At 50.7% G+C, this 22,416-nt stretch overlaps 1 protein-coding gene across 2 annotated transcripts in view; it reads left to right on the plus strand.

Moving 5' to 3' along the window:
• Positions 1 to 22,416, plus strand: part of FIGLA (folliculogenesis specific bHLH transcription factor) — a 54,496-nt gene that overhangs the window by 17,682 nt on the left and 14,398 nt on the right. Inside the window, exons 2-5 of one of the 2 annotated variants that reach the window (XM_075342905.1) lie at positions 1,548 to 1,778; positions 4,319 to 4,471; positions 15,544 to 15,777; positions 22,041 to 22,087. In XM_075342905.1, the coding sequence (XP_075199020.1) occupies positions 1,548 to 1,778; positions 4,319 to 4,471; positions 15,544 to 15,777; positions 22,041 to 22,061 (639 nt within the window). In that variant the 3' untranslated portion in view covers positions 22,062 to 22,087. The remainder of the gene's footprint in view (positions 1 to 1,547; positions 1,779 to 4,318; positions 4,472 to 15,543; positions 15,778 to 22,040; positions 22,088 to 22,416) is intronic. The other variant, XM_075342904.1, reaches the window with a different exon arrangement.

Raw genomic sequence — 22,416 nt, forward strand, 5'->3', positions numbered from 1 at the left:
ATAGAAAAATCAAGTGGTATAACCACAAAGTGTTTCCCAAATGCCTACAGTCCCAAAAGGGAGGGACAGGATCTCAACCACACATATAGGGATGAAGACAGAAACCGACACAAAAAAAGTGCCAGAATGACACTGTAGCAACAGGGCTAGACTAAGGAAGTCATATTCCCAGTGTTATAATGCATGAAGAGGATTATAACAAACAAAGAAGGCGGCATGGCTTACAATACCAACAGTGTTTACACCTTACAAAGGCACAAAACCAGCCATAAAGACCCACCTTAACACTGGGTTATCAGCCCACAATGACACACACCAAAATGATGTTAACCTGAGGGTAGAATACCCCGACACGTGTTTCGCAGAAAAGCTTCTTCCAAGGGGTGCTGATGCCAGTCAATACCCAGGTATATATACCCCCATCCATCAGCGTGATGTGTAGCAGCGGCGCTCAATCACAGCTCCACCATTGTGCACATGGGGTCTGGCGTCTGACATCATCATGCTCCGCCCATGTCAGACTCGTCATCACATGGGAGGAGCATGGCGAGGCAGGAAGACACGTCGCCCCACAGCACAAAGGGTGGGCGGAGAAATGAGCGCTCCACACCCGCTGGGAAATACTGCCATAGAAACAAGGCAAAACAACAATGTGTCAGTGGCACACAGCTCAGAGACCACTCATACAAACAAGAAACACACTAGAGTGCACGCAAGGTTCAAGCCCGAAGAGTATAGGAAGAAAAATTGTAATGCCATTTGTTTAGAAAGGATTATTAATTTTATAATAAAAGGAAAAATGAAAAAAAAAAAAAAAAAGAAAAAAAAAAATATATAAGTATATATATATCTTAATACAAACATGCATGCAAAAGCATGCACATACATGTCCCCATAAGGATTCTGCACACATAAAAAATACAATAACCATGTGAAAAATACATATAATATAAAATATAAGTCTAAAAGTGCATAGTACAAAAATTGCTGTTACACAATAGCAATAGAAAAGTGCATAGTGCATGTAAAACTAATGCAAAAACGCATAATAAAAGTGTAAAGTGCAAAGATGACCAAACATGTATTAAAATGCATATGAAAGGCCCATGTGTAGTGGCGCACAACGAAAATCAGCAAAACCAATGCTCAGCATATTTTTTTTTTTTTTTCCCTATTAAAGTTAATTGGATCTGACCTGCTCTACTTGATCTCAGCTGATTGGTGGGGGTGCTGCTGTTTAGGCTCCCACCTATCTGATATTGATGACCTGTCCCAGGGATTGGTAATTGCTAACATAATCCTGGACAATCCCTTAAATTTGGATGGTATTTTGGTTTGAAAAGGTGACAATCCTAGCTGTTTCCTACTTATATACATGCATTGTAATGTTATGGATCCCGTTAACTAAATTAGTAAAGAGAGGAGGGGGACAAGAAGGAAGCATCTGTCCCTTCCTCGTCCCATATAAAGGCCCTTATATCCAAGACTCCTAAGTAGTTGGTTGGGTCCTAATCATTGTTTTATTCTGTTTTTGGGATTAATTGCAGAACAAGATCTATTGTGCTCCGCCAGAGAGCAGACAAGATGTTCTGCAGCTCTACGTTACGCCCCCTCCTGAGATGCTGGGGGACGTTCTGAAGGGGCATTACAATAACCTGCCCTACGTGGCCTCCATCAGTAAGATGAAGAGACTGCCATCGGGGCATTATTTGTGTTTGGAAAACTTTGAAGAAGTTCTAGAAAGACGACAGGCAGCCAATGCCAAGGAAAGGGAGCGGGTGAGTATGTTCTCTATCACAATGTGATATTTCAATTCTAAGAATCTCTCTTTAGAAATAAATAATTTTAAATTACACTTTCTTCATATACCTAAAGATCTGTAGAAAGTTCTTAGATTCCAATACTGGTAATGAGCCTGAATCACTGCAGAGACATCTTGGGGTACCTTCACACTTGCGTCGTTTAGCATCCATCACAATGCGTTGTGTGACGCATGTGACAGATGCGTTGTAAATAGTGTCATAATAAAGGCAACGGATTCCTGTGAAATAACACGCTTTAGTTTTTCTTTAGCAGAGAGAGAGCCCCCATCATCACCGGCACTACCGCCCCCCTCATCACCGCACACACTACCGCCCCCCTCATCACCGCACACACGCAAGCACTGCCCCCCCCCCCCCTCATCACCGCACACATGCAGGCACTACTGCCCCCCCATCATCACCGCACACACACAGGCACTACTGCCCCCCCCCCACCATCATCACCGCACACACGCAGGCACTACTGCCCCCCCGTCATCACCGCACACACCGGCACTACTGCCCCCTGACCCCCCCCCACCCTCCTCATCACCGCACACACGCAGGCACTACTGCACCCATCATCACCATACACACCGGCACTACCTCAGTGACGTCCCCGCTGACAGTGCGATTCACTTCAGTTGCTGCATGGAGCTGACAGAGAGCGGTGGTGTTCTACGGCCGCTCCTGTCCGCTTCTTGTAGCAGAGCTGAAAGCATCGTAGGACCTCGTGTGGATTACGTCGGACCTGGAGGGGTATTTGGGGATTAATAAAGTGGTGAAAGAGGGTGTTTTTGTTTTGTTTTTTTTTTGTCCCAAAAAGTATTTTCGGATGTATGTGTTTTATTTATTTACAGGTTAATCATTGCGAGTGTCTTATAGACGCCTGTCATGATTAACCTAGGACTTAGTGGCAGCTATGGGCTGCCATTAACTCCTTATTACCCCAATTTCCACCGCACCAGATCAATTCGGGATGAGCCGGGTAGAGTCCCGGGACTGTTGCATCTAATGGATGCGGCTATTCCGGGTGGCTGCTGGCTGATATTGTTAGGCTTGGGGGCTCCCCATAACGTGGAGCTCCCCATCCTAAGAATACCAGCCTTAAGCCCTGTGGCTTTACCTTGGCTGGTATCAAAATTGATGGGGACCGCACGTGTGTTTTTTTTTTTTTTTTTTTTTTTTTTTTTCTGCACGATATAGACCCACCCACCGGTAGCTGTGATTGGTTGCAGTCACACGCCCCCACGCTGTGTAACAGCTGTCTCCCTGCAACCAATCATAGTCGCCAGTGGGCGGGGAAAGCGTTGAATACGAGATGGAATAATGAGCGGCCGGCATTTTGGAAAGAGGAAAAACCACCAGAGCAGTGTGACAGCCATGCTGGTGATCGGTGAGTATGAGAGAGGGGGTGAGAGGGAGAGACCGACTGACAGAGAGCAGGAGTGATTTTAAACGATTTAGGGTATGTGCGCACGTTGCGTACTAGGCCAGCACCGTAAAAGGTGCGCTTCAGAGCGCAGCTGAAAAGCTCCGTTCTGAGGCGCATGGTGCCGGCGAGAACGTGCGCTCTGCCTGCAGCTCCTGCCATAGACAGAGCAGGAGCTGCCAGCAAAGCGCACGGAAGAAGTGACATGTCACTTCTTTTTACGCAGCGCTTCGGCAGTAGCCGAAGCGCTGCGTTGTAATATGCCACGTGCGCACGGCCCCTGCACAATGTCCATAGATTGTGCAGGGGACGCAGGACGCATGCAGTTGCGCTGCGCTACAAAGCGCAGCGTAACTGCATGAATTTACGCAACGTGCGCACATAGCCTTAGAACGTTCTGCTGTACATGCTGAGCATGCTCAGTAGAACTTGACAGAATCCTGCACTGGAATCCATCGCCAAATGCATGGCAACGGAATCCAGCACCATAGACATTAATTATTCCTCTTAAAGGATCCCTACGGAATTCTGCGGAGTGCGTTTTTTTTTTTTTTTTGTTTTGTTTTTTTACAGCAACAAAAAAATGCTACATTCAGCGTTCCTTCCGCCTGACGGACACCGACAAAACTGATGCGCCGTGGGGCGGATGCAATGCAAGACCATCCGTTGCAATCCGCCCTTAATAGAAGCCTATGAGGAATAAACTGCTTCCTGCAAAAGTTACCGTAATTCCTCAAGGCGGCGGATTGCAACGGATGCTGCACAACGCAAGTGTGAAAGTACCCTTAGCTCCTTACCACTGCCCTGCGGGCTGAGAGAATCTCCTGTATATGTCCCAGTTAGAATCTCTCCTAAATATTTAGAAAGGGGGGAAATAAATCATAAAAAATGTTGTGGACACCCTCTCTAACCTTCCAAACTAACAGCATCATAGGGACCTGTTAAAGGTAATGGAAGCTGCATTCAGGTCTGTGCACTTGGATTATATTACATGGAACTGGTCTGAACATCAACTATGATTTATGTGGTGTTTAAGCAGAACCACCTTTTTTTAGGTTGTTTTTAATATCTAACGTGTTTACAGATCAGGAATATCAATAGCGGGTTTTCCAAATTGAAGACAATTGTCCCACTGATCCCCAAGGACAGAAAGCCAAGTAAGGTGGACACGTTAAAAGCAGCCACAGAATACATCAGACTTCTTCATGACATCCTGGTGGAAACTGGAGGCTTTGAGGTAAAGACTTAATTTTAAATGACCTATTTCTAACGTCCGACATACACAGATATTAATTTTAGGAGAACCTGATATGCTTTGGCTGAAACTGGCTGACCTTCTAATGCAGGGGTGGGGAACCTTTTTACTGCCGGGGGCCATTTGGAATTTCCTACTAACCTTTGGGAGCCGCACAACATTATCAACCTGAAAAATAACCCTGCTATATTTGGTCAAACGATTAATTAACTCACCCCTATTGTGGTGGCCGGAGCTGCTTCTCTTTGGTGCGATTGTGATGTTCGGTGATATTGATCATCTTGTTTCTCACAGCTGCTTTTCCAGGTTTGTCTCTGTCTGGAGATGCTGGGGGCATACACATCACAGGAGGGGCCAGGGCGCATAAATTACAGGAGACACTGGGAGTACACATCACAGGAGGGGCTGGGGCATATACATCACAGGAGGGGCTGGGGCATATACATCACAGGAGGGGCTGGGGCATATACATCACAGGAGGGGCTGGGGCATATACATCACAGGAGGGGCTGGGGCATATACATCACAGGAGGGGCTGGGGCATATACATCAGTAGGGGGCATGGACAGCCCTGGCGGTGGCACAGACATGACTGGGGACACGCACAGCACTGGGTGGCAGCACGGACTGCACTGGGTGGCAGCACGCACTGCACTGGGTGGCAGCACTAGGGAGACAGACAGGTCTGGGGGAACATAGACATCAACAGGAGAGCACGGACTGGGGAGCATAGAAAGCAGTGGGAGGGTACAGACAGCAGTAGCGAGTTAAGAGCACTGAGGGGTGGCACACAGCACTGAGGAGCATGGACAGCATAAGGGGGGCACAGGCAGCACTCACCGTGGCATGGACAGCACTGGTGGCAGCATGGACAGCATTAGGTGGTGCGGACAGCACTGGTGGGGGGGCATAGACATCACCCAGGGGGTACAGACAGCACTAGGGGGGGCACGGACAGCAGTGAGGGGTACACCGCGCTGAGGGGGTACACAGCACTGGGGTGTACACAGCATTAGGGGGTACACACAGCACTAGGGGGTACACACAGCACCTGGGGGTACACAGCACTGGGGGGTACACACTGTACTAGGAGGTACACAGCATGAGGGGGTACACACAGCACGAGGGGGTACACACAGCACGAGGGGGTACACACAGCACGAGGGGGTACACACAGCACGAGGGGGTACACACAGCACGAGGGGGTACACACAGCACGAGGGGGTACACACAGCACGAGGGGGTACACACAGCACGAGGGGGTACACACAGCACGAGGGGGTACACACAGCACGAGGGGGTACACACAGCACGAGGGGGTACACACAGCACGAGGGGGTACACACAGCACGAGGGGGTACACACAGCACGAGGGGGTACACACAGCACGAGGGGGTACACAGCACTAGGGGGTACACAGCACTAGGGGGTACACAGCACTAGGGGGTTACACATAGCATTAGGGGGTACTCACTGTACTAGGGGGTACTCACTGCACTAGGGGGTACTCACTGCACTAGGGGGTACTCACTGCACTAGGGGGTACACAGCACTAGGGGGTACACACTGCACTAGGGGGTACACACTGCACTAGGGGGTACACACTGCACTAGGGGGTACACACTGCACTAGGGGGTACACAGCACGAGGGGGTACACAGCACGAGGGGGTACACAGCACGAGGGGGTACACAGCACGAGGGGGTACACAGCACGAGGGGGTACACAGCACGAGGGGGTACACAGCACGAGGGGGTACACAGCACGAGGGGGTACACACTGTACTAGGGGGTACTCACTGTACTAGGGGGTACTCACTGTACTAGGGGGTACTCACTGCACTAGGGGGTACTCACTGCACTAGGGGGTACACACTGCACTAGGGGGTACGCACTGCACTAGGGGGTACGCACTGCACTAGGGGGTACGCACTGCACTAGGGGGTACACACTGCACTAGGGGGTACACACTGCACTAGGGGGTACACACTGCACTAGGGGGTACACACAGCATTGGGGGGTACATACAGCACGAGGGGGTACACAGCACGAGGGGGTACACAGCACGAGGGGGTACACAGCACGAGGGGGTACACAGCACGAGGGGGTACACAGCACGAGGGGGTACACAGCACGAGGGGGTACACATAGCATTAGGGGGTACTCACTGTACTAGGGGGTACTCACTGCACTAGGGGGTACTCACTGCACTAGGGGGTACGCACTGCACTAGGGGGTACGCACTGCACTAGGGGGTACGCACTGCACTAGGGGGTACGCACTGCACTAGGGGGTACGCACTGCACTAGGGGGTACGCACTGCACTAGGGGGTACGCACTGCACTAGGGGGTACACACTGCACTAGGGGGTACACACTGCACTAGGGGGTACACACTGCACTAGGGGGTACACACTGCACTAGGGGGTACACACTGCACTAGGGGGTACACACTGCACTAGGGGGTACATACAGCACGAGGGGGTACACAGCACGAGGGGGTACATACAGCATTGGGGGGTACACACAGTACGAGGGGGTACACAGCACTGAGCGGGGGGGGGCAGCGATGGGTTGAGTACTCGCAGTGAGGGGGAGGGAGAGTCACACACACACAGCAGGTCCGGGAGGCTGGTAAACCTGCTGCTGCTCTTCTGTGTGACTTTATCGCAGCGTGCTGCTTACCCGCCCACCAGAGCACACAGGCCGGGGATAAGCCTAGAATGTATGGGCTGCAGTCAGGTCCTGGAAGTCAGGATCTGGAGAGAGCCCGTACATTCTAGCATCTAACCACAGGGCATAAGGCAGTGGGATTTAAAGGGCCGGCAGCCGGGAAAAGCGCGGCTGCCACCAAAGCACAATGGTCCCCGGGAATGTGCCCGGGGGCCGCATAAAAAGTTGTCACGGGCCGTATACGGCCCGCGGGCCGGAGGTTCCCCACCCCTGTTCTAATGTGTGAGGGAGACGTGCCGATTCTCAAATATCCGGGAGAAGGATCAGGCAAATTGCTTTAGAGAAAATGAGCCACCAGCAGGTATCTGGCTGCCGCTTATTGCAATATTTTGGTGTTACATATGTCTGACCATGTGTTTTAAGAGCATAAAAAAAATTGTTAAACACTTTCTTTTTTTTTTTTTTTTTTTTTTCATATAAATTCCCCTTCCTCTCCCCACACATTTTCTCATCCATGAGTGCACCTTTGGGGAGGACCTCCCATTACTGCAGGGGGAACCTAAAAAGATGGAACCGCTCTAGGTTCAGTTCTCTTGTGCAGTCGGAATGATCAGGCATCCCAAGGAACTGACTCCAAAGCATATGCCTCTTTATGAATCAGTAGCGTCTGACTCCAGACCATCTCCTCATCAAGACTGGCGTGTACAACCCTGGTCTTCATAAATCAGGATCATTGTGTTTTGGTTTTATTTTTTTTTTTTTTTTTTGTTTTTTTTTTTTAATGCATGCTGGAAATGTGTGAACAAGCCCTTACTGCAGGTGTTATGGTTCTTTTTGGTAAGGATTAAATGGCTGGCATCTGAGTTGGCACCGATCTGGGCTACTACAGTATTAAGTTGTATGATTGTACCTAATACTCCTGTGCCTGCTCCATAAGTCTATGTGCCCACAGGAGCTCACACCTGCGGATATATCCGCAAGTACGGCCGCAGGTTTCCCGCAGCTGTTCGCTGAAATCCGCAGCTATTTAATAGCTGCGGTAGTACAGCGAAATAGCTGCGGTAAACCTACGGACATTCATGCGGATTACCTGCGGAAGTCCTGGCCCCATCTCCATAGTGGAGGGCTGGGGTTTCCGCAGGTAACTCTGCAGAAAGAATTGTCATGCAATTACGTGCGGCTGCGGGAGATCCGCAGCATGTCCCACAGCTGCACCTATCCGCAGCATGGACACAGCACTCCTCATGTCCCATAGGATAACATGGGGAGTGTCTGTGCCTGCTGAAACCTGCGGATTTATCTGGAAAATCCTGAAAATCCGCGGATTTTCCGCAGATAAATTCGCAGGTTTAATCTTCCGTGGGCACACATGGCCTTACAGTAAAGTGGTTAAAAGTAATGACCTGCTTGAAGCAACGATATGGAGCAGGGTAGGAAGGGGTTTAAGAAGTGACCTTTTAAAAAGCGTATTTATGCACAATGACTACTTCTGTGGTTTCCAACCTGTAGCTTATGAGCTATCAATTATAGTGGAAAGTATAGGTGGCACTTGCCACACACAACATTATCTTTGCTTGTACACACCACTTTCATGGATCTAAAAGTGAATACACAAGGCGCGCTGCAGCCCACTCCCTTTTTCACGTCACTGGATATCTTCTCCGTGATTCCTTTCTCGCCTTTTCATTGGGGGACACAGACATTGGGTTATATGGTGTCTCCAGGGGAGGCGTGACACTAGGTTTGAAAAAAGTGTTAGCTCCTCCTCCCACAGCATATAACCCCAGCTAGGCGGGAACTAGCTCAGTTTTTTTTTTCCTAGTGTCAGCAGGGAGGCTGACATGTCTGGACTGAGCTCCACCAGAGGTGCCTCAGGCCAGCCTATTTTTACTTTTTTACTTTGTTTTTCTTTTCTTATTCATTCTATTTTTGATAGGGGCAATACCAGGGTGCCTTGCCACCCTCGTTTCCCCCCCCCAACGGGCAGAGGAAACCTGGCGTGCACAAGCCGTCAGTCTTTCCTCGCGCCCAAGTAGTCGGGTCTGCGTACGCCTCCAGGCTCCCTGGAAGCACCTCACACCAAGGTAGCTCCAGAGGGCTAGCAGAGCCGAGGGCCTGCTTCAGCCTTGAGCCGAAGATGCGTCCCCGAGATCCCCGCATCCCAGGACCGACGTGTCTTCAGACGGAGCCAGGAGCAGGTAGGGAGACGACGAGTCATCTGTCCCCTGCATCCAAACCGCCGCCTGAAAAGGCACAGGTGGGGCGACGCGGGCCGTGATCCCAGGGAAGCATCATTAATTTAGCTCCCGGCTTCGGCCTGCATTCTAGCAACGCCCCCTCCACTGCTCTAGAAGCCGCTCCCTCAAGTGGGCCGTCTCTCCCCTCCATGCTGCCAAAGAACACTGGACGCCATTACATGTTGGGAGCAGACACGGGTGAGATCGCCTCCTTGCCTCCGCGATTCTGCAGCACTATATACCGCTCTGCTCAGTGGTATATCGCTGTCTTTCTAGTGGTGTCTTTCTGCTGGCTGGCGGTGTATATCAGCTTTTAGCAGTATATACTAACTGTGCCTGTAGGTATATACCGACTGTTTGACAGGGTGTGCCACTTTACTCGTTATATACCGGCTCTGCATAGCAGTCATTTATAATACTGCTAGCAGCTCCTCACCCACAGCAGTCCCTTTTATAATACTGCTAGAGGCTCACTGTACTTATTGTGGAACTGTTGCTGACATGCGTAACTGCAAGGGTGATAAAGCTTCCCAGGCGTCCTCTACGGACCTCTACTATGCTTGTACCACCTGTGGACGCTCGTTTTCTAATGGCCGAAGCTATCCACTATGCCGGGGCTGCGATGCCCCTACTACCGTGTCACAACAGCCTCCACTGCCGGACCAGGAGGTCGTGCAGTCTGTGGATTTGGCTGCGGCCACTATCCAGGCAGAACCCCAGTCTGATGACGTTATTCCTGCCTGGGCTCTTCTAATGTCTAAGAGGTTAGATGACCTGGCCGCTCAGATATCCCAGCCTTCCACAGGCTCTCACAGCCTCCCCCCGGCTCAGCTCCCCCAGGGGAGCCCGCCTTCTTCTGGTGTCTCGTTCCCAGTATGTAAAAAGGCTGTCTCCAAAAGGCGCCATTGCGACCGTTACGTCTCGTCCGACTCGGACGATGATCAGTCTGACTCAGGCTCCGTGACCTTTAGTAGTCACGATTCACAAGACTCTGACTCTGACTCTGGTTCAGCTGTCCCTTCTGAGTCTAGACATATGGAAGACACATTAATTTCGGCTGTCAATCACTCTGTCGATTTCTGATCAGCCTTCGGACCAGACTTCTCAGTCGGCAATCAAGCGGGCCAAGAAGCCTCCCAAGTCCTTTGCCCAGGATCCGATTTTTTTTTTTTTTATTTTTTTTTTTTTCCCCATCAAATCATATCTAAACGGTGGGATCACCCTAATAGGTTTAATAAAAAAATCCTCCTTCATTCGCTTATCCCTTTCCATCGGAACTGGTTAAGCTCTGGTCAGTACCCCCCGTTGTGGATCCGCCAGTATCCAGGCTGGCTAAACACACGGTTATGTCTGTCTCAGACACCGCGTCTCTCAAGGACTCGTCCGACCGCGCAGTTGATGCTGCGGTCAAATCTATTTTCCAGGCTTCGGGCTCCTCTCTGCACCCCCTGTTTGCCTTGACATGGGTGGCGAGAGCTATGAGTGTGTGGCGTAGGAACTTGCGCAAGTTGCTTCGCTCTTGCAATATTCCTTCAGAGGCTCTTGAGATCCTTGATTTGTTCTCTCTAGCCTCTAATTATTTTCTTCACGGCTCCCTAGATGCAGCTAGTTTGTCAGCCCTAACGGCAGTCAACGCTGTTTTTGCCCGCAGAGTCCTGTGGCTAAAGATTTGGAACGCGGACAGTGCCTCCAAGAAGTCCCTGTCCATACTCCTGTTCCAGGGTCTTCGTCTGTTTGGAGAATCCCTGGACAAGCTTATATCTGAGACGGGTGGTAAATGTACCATTCTACCACAAAAGCGGCCTGTATCCAAAAATTTTAAAAAAGTCTTCTTGGCGTAGGCAGTCCTTTCGGCCCGCCCCCCCAAAAACCATCACAGGGGTTGTCGCAACGCTCAGATCGGGGATCCAGTCCCTCAAGGGACTCTTCCTGGCGTTCCCACTCCAGGCAATCTCAACCCAAGGGACCTCTCCCCGCGAAGGCCCCTTCAGCATGACGCTCGGTACCCCTCAGAGCCGACTCCTGTTGGAGGGCGGCTTCTGCTTTTTCGGGATATCTGGCTAGACCATACTCACGATGCTTGGGTTCGAGAAATCGTCACCTCAGGTTACAAGATCGATTTCTATTCCCTACCGGCCAACAGTTTTCTCCATTCTCTGCTTCCAAAGTCCACAACGCAAAGCCAGGCCTTATGTCAGGCCATAGCCTCTGTGCAAAAAGCAAACGTTATCATTCCAGTGCCCCTGGAACAGCGCGGCAAAGGTTTCTATTCAAACCTCTTTGTCATCCCCAAAAAAGATGGCTCTGTCCGTCCTATCCTGGACCTCAAAAGGCTAAACAGGTCCGTACGGATTTGGACTTTCCGAATGGAATCATTGCGAGCCGTACTAGCTGCTATGGAACCGGGAGAATTCCTAGCTTCCATAGACATTCAAGATGCTTATTTACACATTCCCATATGTGTATCGCATCAACTGTTCCTTCGTTTTGCCGTAGGACACAGTAATTTCCAATTCAGGGCCCTTACCTTTGGACTGGCTACTGCGCCTCAGGTCTTCACAAAGGTCATGGCAGCCGTCATGTCGATTTTTACAGAGGCGTCCTGGTCGTTTCCCATTTGGACGACCTACTTATCAAAGGGAGCTCTCCAAGTTTGCTCAGAAAGCGTTCAAATTTGCCCAGACACGTTCTCAAGGCCAGGGTGGCTTCTCAACTTCAACAAGTCATCCCTCATTCCTCATCAGCGCATCACCTTTTTAGGTATGCTGATACACGGTTCAGGCCCGGGGTTTTTCTTCCAGAAGACAAGAGGTCTTCCCTGATCCGGGCCGCCCAATCCCTCCGCTCCCGCCGTTACACATCCCTCGAGTGGGATGAGTGTGTTGGTCAAGATGGTAGCAGTCATGGAAGCCGTGTTGTTTGCCCAATTCCATTTGCGCCCTCTGCAATTGGATCTTCTGTCCTCTTGGGACAAGAATCCAGCCTCTCTAGACCGGTCAGTCCGCTTATCTCGGACTGCCCTTAGCTCCCTCGTCTAGTGAACTCAGGTCTCATCCCTATCTCAGGGGAAGTCCTTCCACCCTGTCCACTGGCACGTAGTCACGACAGATGCCAGCCTTTTAGGCTGGGGGGCGGTGTTTCTCCACCACACTGCTCATGGACGCTGGTCTCACCCCGGGCGATCCCTTCATATCAACGTTCTGGAGATCAGGGCCATATTTCTGGCCCTTCAGACCTTTCAACCCTTGCTTCTGGGCCTCCCGGTTCGGATCCAGTCAGACAATGTCACGGCTGTGGCTTAAGTCAACCGTCCGGGAGGAACTCTCAGCAGGGCATCGATGAAAGAAGTCTCCAGGATTCTTCTTTGGGCAGAGATGCACATTCCCATTATTTCAGCTGTCCATATTCCGGGGATAGACAACTGGGCCGCAGACTTTCTCAGCAGGCAAGGTCTAGCGGCAGGGGAATGGTCCCTCCACGACGAGGTGTTCCATCAGATCACTCTTCGTTGGGGGCTCTCAGATGTGGACCTCATGGCGTCTCTGCTGTACATCCCTTCGTATCCCGGTCGAGAGACCCGCTAGCGCTCGGCTCTGATGCTCTAGTCCTCCCGTGGTCGCAGTTTCGCCTGCCATACGTTTTCCTTCCGTTCCCTCTCATTCTGAGAGTAATCAAGAAAATCCAAGCGGAGGGAATGGTGATCCTTGTGGCCCCGGACTGGCCCAGAAGAGCCTGGTTTCCAGAGCTCCTCCACCTTCTCGGCGACACTCCCTGGCGTCTTCCTGACCGCCCGGATCTTCTGTCGCAAGGTCCAATATTCCACCAGAATACAGCACGGCTGCATTTGACGGCGTGGCGCTTGAATCCTTGATTCTCGCAAAGTCGCGTTTTTCTTCCAGGGTAGTTCATACCATGCTTAATGCTCGCAAGCCTTCCTCCGCCAGCATTTATCACAGGACCTGGAAGACCTATCTGTCCTGGTGTGACCGTCGTAATCAGTCGCCCCTTACCTTTTCAATCCCTAATGTTCTTGCCTTTTTGCAAGACGGTATGGACTCAGGTCTTGCTCTCAATACCCTTAAAGGACAAGTTTCTGCCTTGTCAATTTTTTTCCAGAAGCAGCTGGCTTCTTGCCCTCAGGTCCGTACCTTTCCTCAAGGGGTGGCGCATTTGGTCCCCCCCTTATCGTCACCCCTTAGATCCCTGGGATCTGAATTTGGTTCTCGGAGCTCTTCAGCTTCCTCCTTTCGAACCCTTGAGAGAAATCTCTCTTAAACGGCTGTCTTGGAAATTTGCCTTTTTAGTCGCTATTACCTCTATCAGGTCAGTGTCCAAACTGGCAGCTCTGTCCTGTCACTCGCTTTACCTGATATTCCATCATAAGGTGGTCCTTTGGCCTTCCCCCGCCTTCCTTCCGAAGGTCGTATCCTCTTTCCACCTGAACGAGCACATTGTGTTGCCGTCATTCTGCTCGGCCCCGGTCCACTCCTTTTTGAGAAAGCCCTTCACACTCTCGATCTTGTCAGGACTCTGCGGATCTACATCTCCAGAACAGCGCCGTTGCGCAAGTCCGATGCCCTTTTCGTCCGCTCAGAAGGACACAAAAAGGGCGACCGGGCTTCCAAATCCACGATTTCTCAATGGATCAGGACTGCCATCTGTGAAACTTACAAAGCACGAGGTGTCGTTCCCCCCTCAATCTGTGCAGGCCCACTCTACACGAGCAGTGGGTGCCTCCTGGGCTATCCGCCATCAGGCTTCGGCGGCCCAACTTTGCAAGGCCGCTACCTGGTCCAGTGTGCACACGTTTACAAAATTCTACAGAGTGCATACGCATGCCTCCGCGGATGCTGCTCTTGGAAAACAAGTCCTTCAGACGGCAGTGGCCCATTTATAAGTGGCCACTGCTTGGTTTTTTGACAGTTTATGTGTTCCCTGCAGTTGTTAGTCAGCTATTAGGCTGATGTTCTTCACTGTTAATAGTTCAGTTCCCACCCAGGGACTGCTTTGGGACGTCTCAATGTCTGTGTCCCCCAATGAAAAGGCGAGAAAGGAAAGGACATTTTTGTGTACTCACCGTAAAATGTCTTTCTTGGAGCCTTTCATTGGGGGACACAGCTCCCACCCTTGTGGTTTTGGTTGTGCTTCTCCTACTGCTTTTACAACAAACTGAGCTAGTTCCCACCTAGCTTGGGTTATATGCTGTGGGAGGAGGAGCTAACACTTTTTTTTTAAACCTAGTGTCACGCCTCCCCTGGAGACACCATATAACCCAATGTCTGTGTCCCCCAATGAAAGGCTCCAAGAAAGACAGACATTTTACGGTGAGTACACAAAAATGTCCTTTTTATGATGACACAAAACGGCCATTGAATGAAGCGCATTGTTTGACTTTTTACCCCACTTCCATGGATCTAATGCAATAAAGTACGGTAATTATTGCATGTGGAGATGTCACCTATTCTTTCCACTAGATCTGTTATAAGGACTTTGATACTGGAGGCTGAGCTCCATGCTTTGCCAGAATCATTTCTGTTCTAGGAGGAAAAAACTCGGGAGACGTAATCTGTGATTGAAGCAATGCTAGTGCCAAGTGTAGCTTTAGGCTATGTGCACACTGCATTTTGGGTGCAGTTTGTTGCCCAAATCTGTATGTCTATCCTTATACCGGTAAAGTCAATGAGAATTCTGAAGTGTCCTGCACAGGTTGCTTATTTTTCCTCGACCAATTTGGTGAAGAAAATCTGCAGCATGTTAATTTTTGGTGCTTTTTTTTTTTTTTTTTTCCTGTGTTTTTCAGCTTTTCTACCCATTGACTTCTTTGAAAAACGCCTCCCTTTTTTTTTTTTTTTTTTTGGTGCGTATATTTTGCACCAAATGCTCAGCGTCCGCACATGGCCTTGCTGTTGTAGATTACCAGCTCTTGTAAACTTGCATCTCCCGGGGTGGGGGGGGGGGGCTGCTGTAGCAGGATGGGAGTGGTAGTTTTGAAGAAAATGCAGAGCCACAGGTTGGATACCACTGGTCGCGACAGTTTTTTTTATAGAGGCAAGCAAATGCACTGTTCCATCTACAACCATTTTTTGTTCTAGGATGATAATTGCTACATAAAAAAAGCTTTAATTCTCTCCTTATCTACCTTTTTAGAAAGTTGAAGACGTTCCTGATGTAGAAAGCCCTGAGCAGTACATAGGACCGTTCCCTCTGAGGCCGGAAATCATGAGCTCCTTATCTGGTGAAATCCATATGAAACCTCTGGGAGATATTCCAGCAGGAATGCCATTCATGGTTAAGACCGCCGACCCCGCGGGTTTATGGAGGGCCTCTGGCATGATTCCTGGCTATCTGGGCATTATACAGATTCAGAAGGACGGCAAACTGGTAAAATATAATATATTTCTTTTTTTTGTTGATGACTAATCCAATATTTCTGGTCGCATTTTTCATATTTTCAGCATTGCAGCCCAAACAAAATCAACAAAAGGTGAAATTTGAATAATTTTATTTATTATTATTATTATTATTATTATATTTTTATTTTTTTTTCTTTCTCTTATGATTATTTTGATTCACTTAATCTTTGGATGAAATGATTCTATTTATTTACTTCTATTTTCTTTGTCGCTCCTAATTGGGAGACCCAGACAATTGAGACCCAGACAATTGGGGTGTATAGCTATGCCTCCGGAGGCCACACAAAGTATTACACTAAAAGTGTAAAGCCCCTCCCCTTCAGCCTATACACCCCCCGTACTGCTACGGGCTCATCAGTTTTTATGCTTTGTGCGAAGGAGGTCAGACATCCACGCATAGCTCCACAGCTTAGTCAGCAGCAGCTGCTGACTATGTCGGATGGAAGAAAAGAGGGCCCATAACAGGGCCCCCAGCATGCTCCCTTCTCACCCCACTCTTGTCGGCGGTGTTGTTAAGGTTGAGGTATCCATTGCGGGTACGGAGGCTGGAGCCCACATGCTGCTTTCCTTCCCCATCCCTCAATTAGGGCTCTGGGTGAAGTGGGATCCCATCGGTCTCCAGGCACAGGAGACCGTGCTCCATCCACAGCTCCTGAGGACCCTGCTGGATAGGAGCCGAGTATCGTTCAGGGACATGGCCCTGCTACTTGGAGGTACTCTGTGTCCCCGTGGGGACCGCGCACAGCAACACTCCAGCATTGCTGGGTGTGCTAGTGCACCGGGGACAGCAGCGCTGGCTGCATTTGTGCCACTATACACTTCAGCGTCACTGAGTGTGTTTTGTGTCTTTCTTCCCGCCCCCAGCCCTGCCAGTCAGGGGAAGGGCGGGACGCTGTACAGGTCGGCAGCACTGAGGGCTGGAGCATGCTTTGCATACTCCACCCCCCTCACTCTGCACAGTGGGGCACCAGTTCCCGCACTTTTCTGGGTCACGCCCACGGCTCCCTCCTCTCCCCAAGACGCCGGCAGCCATTCCTCTCAGCTCTGCTAACGCTGGAGAGGAGAGACAAGCTCAGGGAGACCCAGGCAGGATTTCTGGTGCCCACACAACCGCTTTGCGCAGGCGGTAAGCAGCACCTGTGGTGCTGGCCCCACTAGTGCAGAAGTGTATTTATAGTTTATATGATTATAGTCTATACTTTACACTGTATGGTGCACTGTTGATTTTTGTCTATATACCCTCCTGTATTGCTCAGAGGAGACAACAGCATGTCGTCCACAAATAGCAAGGGTGCCAAAGCACAGACTTACTATGCTGCCTGTGCAGCATGTACGGCTATACTGCCGGCAGGTTCCACTGACCCTCATTGTGTGCAATGCTCGGCCCCTGTGGCACTTTCTCAGCCAGAGCCTCTGCTAAGGCTACTTTCACACATCCGGTTTGAGCCCTGCGGCTCAATCCGGCTGTGCAAACTATGCAATGGATGCGGCGAAAACACCGCATCCTTTGCATAAGTTTTTACATGCGGCCCGTCCGTTTTTTTCCGGTTGCGGCACGCTACTGAGCATGCGCAGTGGGAAAAACCGCATGCGGCGACCGGATGCGGTTTTTTTCCGCATCGCGCCGCATCCGGCCTCCATAGGTATGCATTGAAAAATGCGCCGCAGCGGCCGGATGCGGCGCAATGCGGTGTTTTTTGCCGGAGCAAAAAACGTTGCAGGGGACGTTCGATCCGGCCGCCGCATCGGCTAAATCTGCCGCATGCGGCCAAAACCGGACCGAACGCAAGCCCCTGCGGCACAATACGGCACTAATGTAAGTCTATGCAAAAAAAAAACGGCAACCGGCGTTATAAAAGCCGGTTGCGGTTTTTCTGCAGAACGCCGTATTGTGCCGCAGAGCAAAAATCCGGATGTGTGAAAGCACCCTAAGGGTGGCCCAGGGAGAACCACCTGTTGACACTGTCCAGGTGACAGGGACGGAGTTTGCAGTTTTTACTGAAAGACTTTCTGAGACTATGGCTAAGATATTAGAAGCCTTGCAGTCCAGGCCGGCATCTCAAGCCAGGGGCACTGTGGAATCATTGTCCCCTGGTTCCCCTCAGTGGGAACAGCAATGTCTTCCCGGGGTGTCCCATGGATCCCAGGGTGAGGTCTCTGACACGGACCGCAGCCCCAGACCGACTAAGCGAGCTCGCTGGGAAATCCCCTCGACCTCATCACATTGTTCAGGGTCTCAGAAGATGAAGCGGAGGTAGCTGATCAGGATTCTGATCCTGAGGCCGCTCTCAACCTTGATACTCCTGATGGGGACGCCATAGTGAATGATCTTATTGCGTCCATCAATGAAATGTTGGATATTTCTCCCTCAGCTCCTCCAGCAGAGGAGTCGGCCTCTCAGCAGGAGAAATTCCGTTTCAGGTTTCCCAAGCGTACAAGGAGTATGTTTCTGGACCACTCTGACTTCAGAGAGGCAGTCCAGAAACACCGAGCTTGTCCAGATAAGCGTTTTTCCAAGCGCCTTAAGGATACACGTTACCCTTTCCCCCTTGACGTGGTCAAGGGCTGGACTCAGTGTCCCAAGGTGGATCCTCCAATCTCCAGACTGGCGGCTAGATCCATAGTTGCAGTGGAAGATGGAGCTTCACTCAAGGATGCCACTGACAGACAGATGGAGCTCTGGTTGAAATCCATCTATGAAGCTATCGCCGCGTCTTTTGCTCCAGCATTTGCAGCCGTATGGGCACTCCAAGCTATCTCAGCTGGTCAGGCGCAAATTGACGCACTCACACGTACGTCTGCGCCGCAGGTGGCGTCCATAACCTCTCAAACGTCGGCATTTGCGTCCTACGCTATTAATGCTGTCCTGGACTCTGCGACCCGTACGGCGGTTGCAGCCGTCAATTCGGTGGCAATACGCAGGGCCTTGTGGCTGCGGGAATGGAAGGCAGATTCGGCTTCCAAAAAGTGCTTAACTGGATTGCCATTTTCTGGCGACCGTTTGTTTGGTGAGAGATTGGATGAAATCATCAAACAATCCAAGGGAAAGGAAACATCCTTACCCCAGGCCAAACCAAAAACACCCCAACAGAGGAGGGGACAGTCGAGGTTTCGGTCCTTTCGGGGTACGGGCAGGTCCCAATTCTCCTCGTCCAAAAGGCCTCAGAAGGATCAGAGGAACTCCGACGCATGGCGGTCTAAATCACGCCCTAAAAAGACCGCCGGAGGTGCCGCTACCAAGGCGGCTTCCTCATGACTTACGGCCTCCTCACACCGCATCCTCGGTCGGTGGCAGGCTCTCCCGCTTTTGCGACACCTGGCTGCCACAAGTAAAAGACCGTTGGGTGAGAGACATTTTGTCTCACGGTTACAGGATAGAGTTCAGCTCTCGTCCTCCGACTCGATTCTTCAGAACATCTCCGCCTCCCGAGCGAGCCGAGGCTCTTCTGCAGGCGGTGGGCATTCTGAAGGCAGAAGGAGTGGTGGTCCCTGTTCCTCTTCAGCAACAGGGTCACGGTTTCTACTCCAACCTGTTTGTGGTTCCAAAGAAGGACTGGTCCTTCCGTCCTGTTTTGGACCTAAAACTGCTCAACAAACACGTAAGGACCAGGCGGTTCCGGATGGAATCCCTCCGCTCCGTCATCGCCTCAATGTCCCAAGGAGATTTCCTAGCATCGATCGATATCAAGGATGCTTATCTCCACGTACCAATTGCTCCAGAGCATCAGCGCTTCTTGCGCTTCGCCATAGGAGACGAACACCTTCAGTTCGCGGCACTGCCGTTCGGCCTGGCGACAGCCCCAAGGGTTTTCACCAAGGTCATGGCTACAGTAGTTGCGGTCCTCCACTCTCAGGGTCACTCAGTGATACCTTACTTAGACGATCTGCTGGTCAAGGCACCCTCTCAAGAGGCATGCCAACACAGCCTCAACGTTACTCTGGAGATTCTCCAGAGTTTCGGGTGGATCATCAATTTTCCAAAGTCAAATCTGACACCGGTCCAATCACTGACATATCTTGGCATGGAGTTTCATACTCTTCCAGCGATAGTGAAGCTTCCGCTGGACAAACAGCGTTCACTACAGACAGGGGTACAATCTCTCCTTCAAGGTCGGTCACACCCCTTGAGGCGCCTCATGCACTTCCTGGGGAAGATGGTGGCAGCAATGGAAGCAGTTCCTTTCGCGCAGTTTCACCTGCGTCCTCTTCAATGGGACATCCTACGCAAGTGGGACAGGAGGCCGACGTCCCTAGACAGGAACGTCTCCCTCTCTCAAGCAACCAAAGCTTCCCTTCGGTGGTGGCTTCTACCCACCTCATTATCGAAAGGAAAATCCTTCCTACCCCCATCCTGGGCGGTGGTCACGACGGACGCGAGCCTGTCAGGGTGGGGAGCAGTTTTTCTCCACCACAGGGCTCAGGGTACGTGGACTCAGCAAGAGTCCTCACTTCAGATCAATGTTCTGGAGATCAGGGCAGTGTATCTTGCCCTAAAAGCGTTCCAGCAGTGGCTGGAAGGCAAGCAGATCCGAATTCAGTCGGACAACTCCACAGCGGTGGCTTACATCAACCACCAAGGTGGGACACGCAGTCGGCAAGCCTTCCAGGAAGTCCGGAGGATTCTGCTGTGGGTGGAAGCCACAGCATCCACCATATCCGCAGTTCACATCCCGGGCGTAGAAAACTGGGAAGCAGACTTTCTCAGTCGCCAGGGCATGGACGCAGGGGAATGGTCCCTTCACCCGGACGTGTTTCAGGAGATCTGTTGCCGCTGGGGGATGCCGGACGTCGACCTAATGGCGTCACGGCACAACAACAAGGTCCCAACATTCATGGCTCGATGTCAAGATCACAGAGCTCTGGCGGCAGATGCCTTAGTTCAGGATTGGTCGCAGTTTCAGCTTCCTTATGTGTTTCCTCCTCTGGCTCTGTTGCCCAGAGTGTTACGCAAGATAAGGGCCGACTGCCGCCGCGCCATCCTCGTCGCTCCAGACTGGCCGAGGAGGTCGTGGTACCCGGATCTGTGGCATCTCACGGTCGGCCAACCGTGGGCACTGCCAGACCGACCAGATTTGCTATCTCAAGGGCCGTTTTTCCATCTGAATTCTGCGGCCCTGAACCTGACTGTGTGGCCATTGAGTCCTGGATCCTAGCGTCTTCAGGATTATCTCACGAGGTCATTGCCACTATGAGACAGGCTAGGAAACCAACGTCCGCCAAGATTTCCTCCCTAAGGTGGTATCCCCTTTTCATCTCAATCAGGACATCTCCTTACCCTCGTTTTGTCCTCATCCAGTTCACCAATGTGAAAAGGATTTGCACTTGTTAGATCTGGTGAGAGCACTCAGACTCTACATTTCTCGTACGGCGCCCCTGCGCCGCTCCGATGCACTCTTTGTCCTTGTCGCTGGCCAGCGTAAAGGGACACAAGCTTCCAAATCAACCCTGGCTCGGTGGATCAAGGAACCAATTCTCGAAGCTTACCGTTCCTCGGGGCTTCCGGTTCCCTCAGGACTGAAGGCCCATTCTACCAGGGCCGTGGGAGCGTCCTGGGCCTTGCGACACCAGGCTACGGCTCAGCAGGTGTGTCAGGCAGCTACCTGGTCGAGCCTGCACACTTTCACGAAACACTATCAGGTGCATACCTATGCTTCGGCAGATGCCAGCCTAGGTAGGCGAGTCCTTCAGGCGGCAGTTGCCCACCTGTAGGACGAAGCCGTTACGGCTCTATTATGAGGTATTATTTACCTACCCAGGGACTGCTTTTGGACGTCCCAATTGTCTGGGTCTCCCAATTAGGAGCGACAAAGAAGAAGGGAATTTTGTTTACTTACCGTAAATTCCTTTTCTTCTAGCTCCAATTGGGAGACCCAGCACCCGCCCCTGTTTTTGTATACACATGTTGTTCATGTTAAATGGTTTCAGTTCTCCGATATTCCTTCGGATTGAATTTACTTTAAACCAGTTTATAATTTTTTCCTCCTTCTGGCTTTTGCACCAAAACTGATGAGCCAGTAGCAGTACGGGGGGTGTATAGGCTGAAGGGGAGGGGCTTTACACTTTTAGTGTAATACTTTGTGTGGCCTCCGGAGGCATAGCTATACACCCCAATTGTCTGGGTCTCAATTGTCTGGGTCTCCCAATTGGAGCTAGAAGAAAAGGAATTTACGGTAAGTAAACAAAATTCCCTTCTTTTTTTTATATTTTTTTTTTTTTTTTTCTCCTCACCAGGCGTTTCAGAGCAGTTCTTAAGCTAAGCTTGGTTTTCTGTGTACATGGTGAGTATGTATGATCGGTATCAGGAGTGATGTGTTAAGAATAAATATACAGACATATATTCACGGGGTGTCCTTTTTTTTATCATACTATTGAAAAAAGACAAATATCCATGAAGTTCAGTCAAGGGATGGGAAAAAACAATAGGAAGGGGCACATGCTCATTCCCGTCTACACAAAGAGCTAATCTTTCCTTTCTCATGTCAATTGACGATATACTGGACCAAATAATCAGAACTGCTACTTTCCTCCCTCTGGGAACAATATCTTTAATAACGAGTTTGGGAATAATGTGCCTGTCAGGCGCAGGCTAGAAAAATACCTATAATAT

Source organism: Anomaloglossus baeobatrachus, chromosome 4 (assembly GCF_048569485.1).
Source record: "Anomaloglossus baeobatrachus isolate aAnoBae1 chromosome 4, aAnoBae1.hap1, whole genome shotgun sequence".
Lineage (NCBI taxonomy): Eukaryota > Metazoa > Chordata > Amphibia > Anura > Aromobatidae > Anomaloglossus > Anomaloglossus baeobatrachus.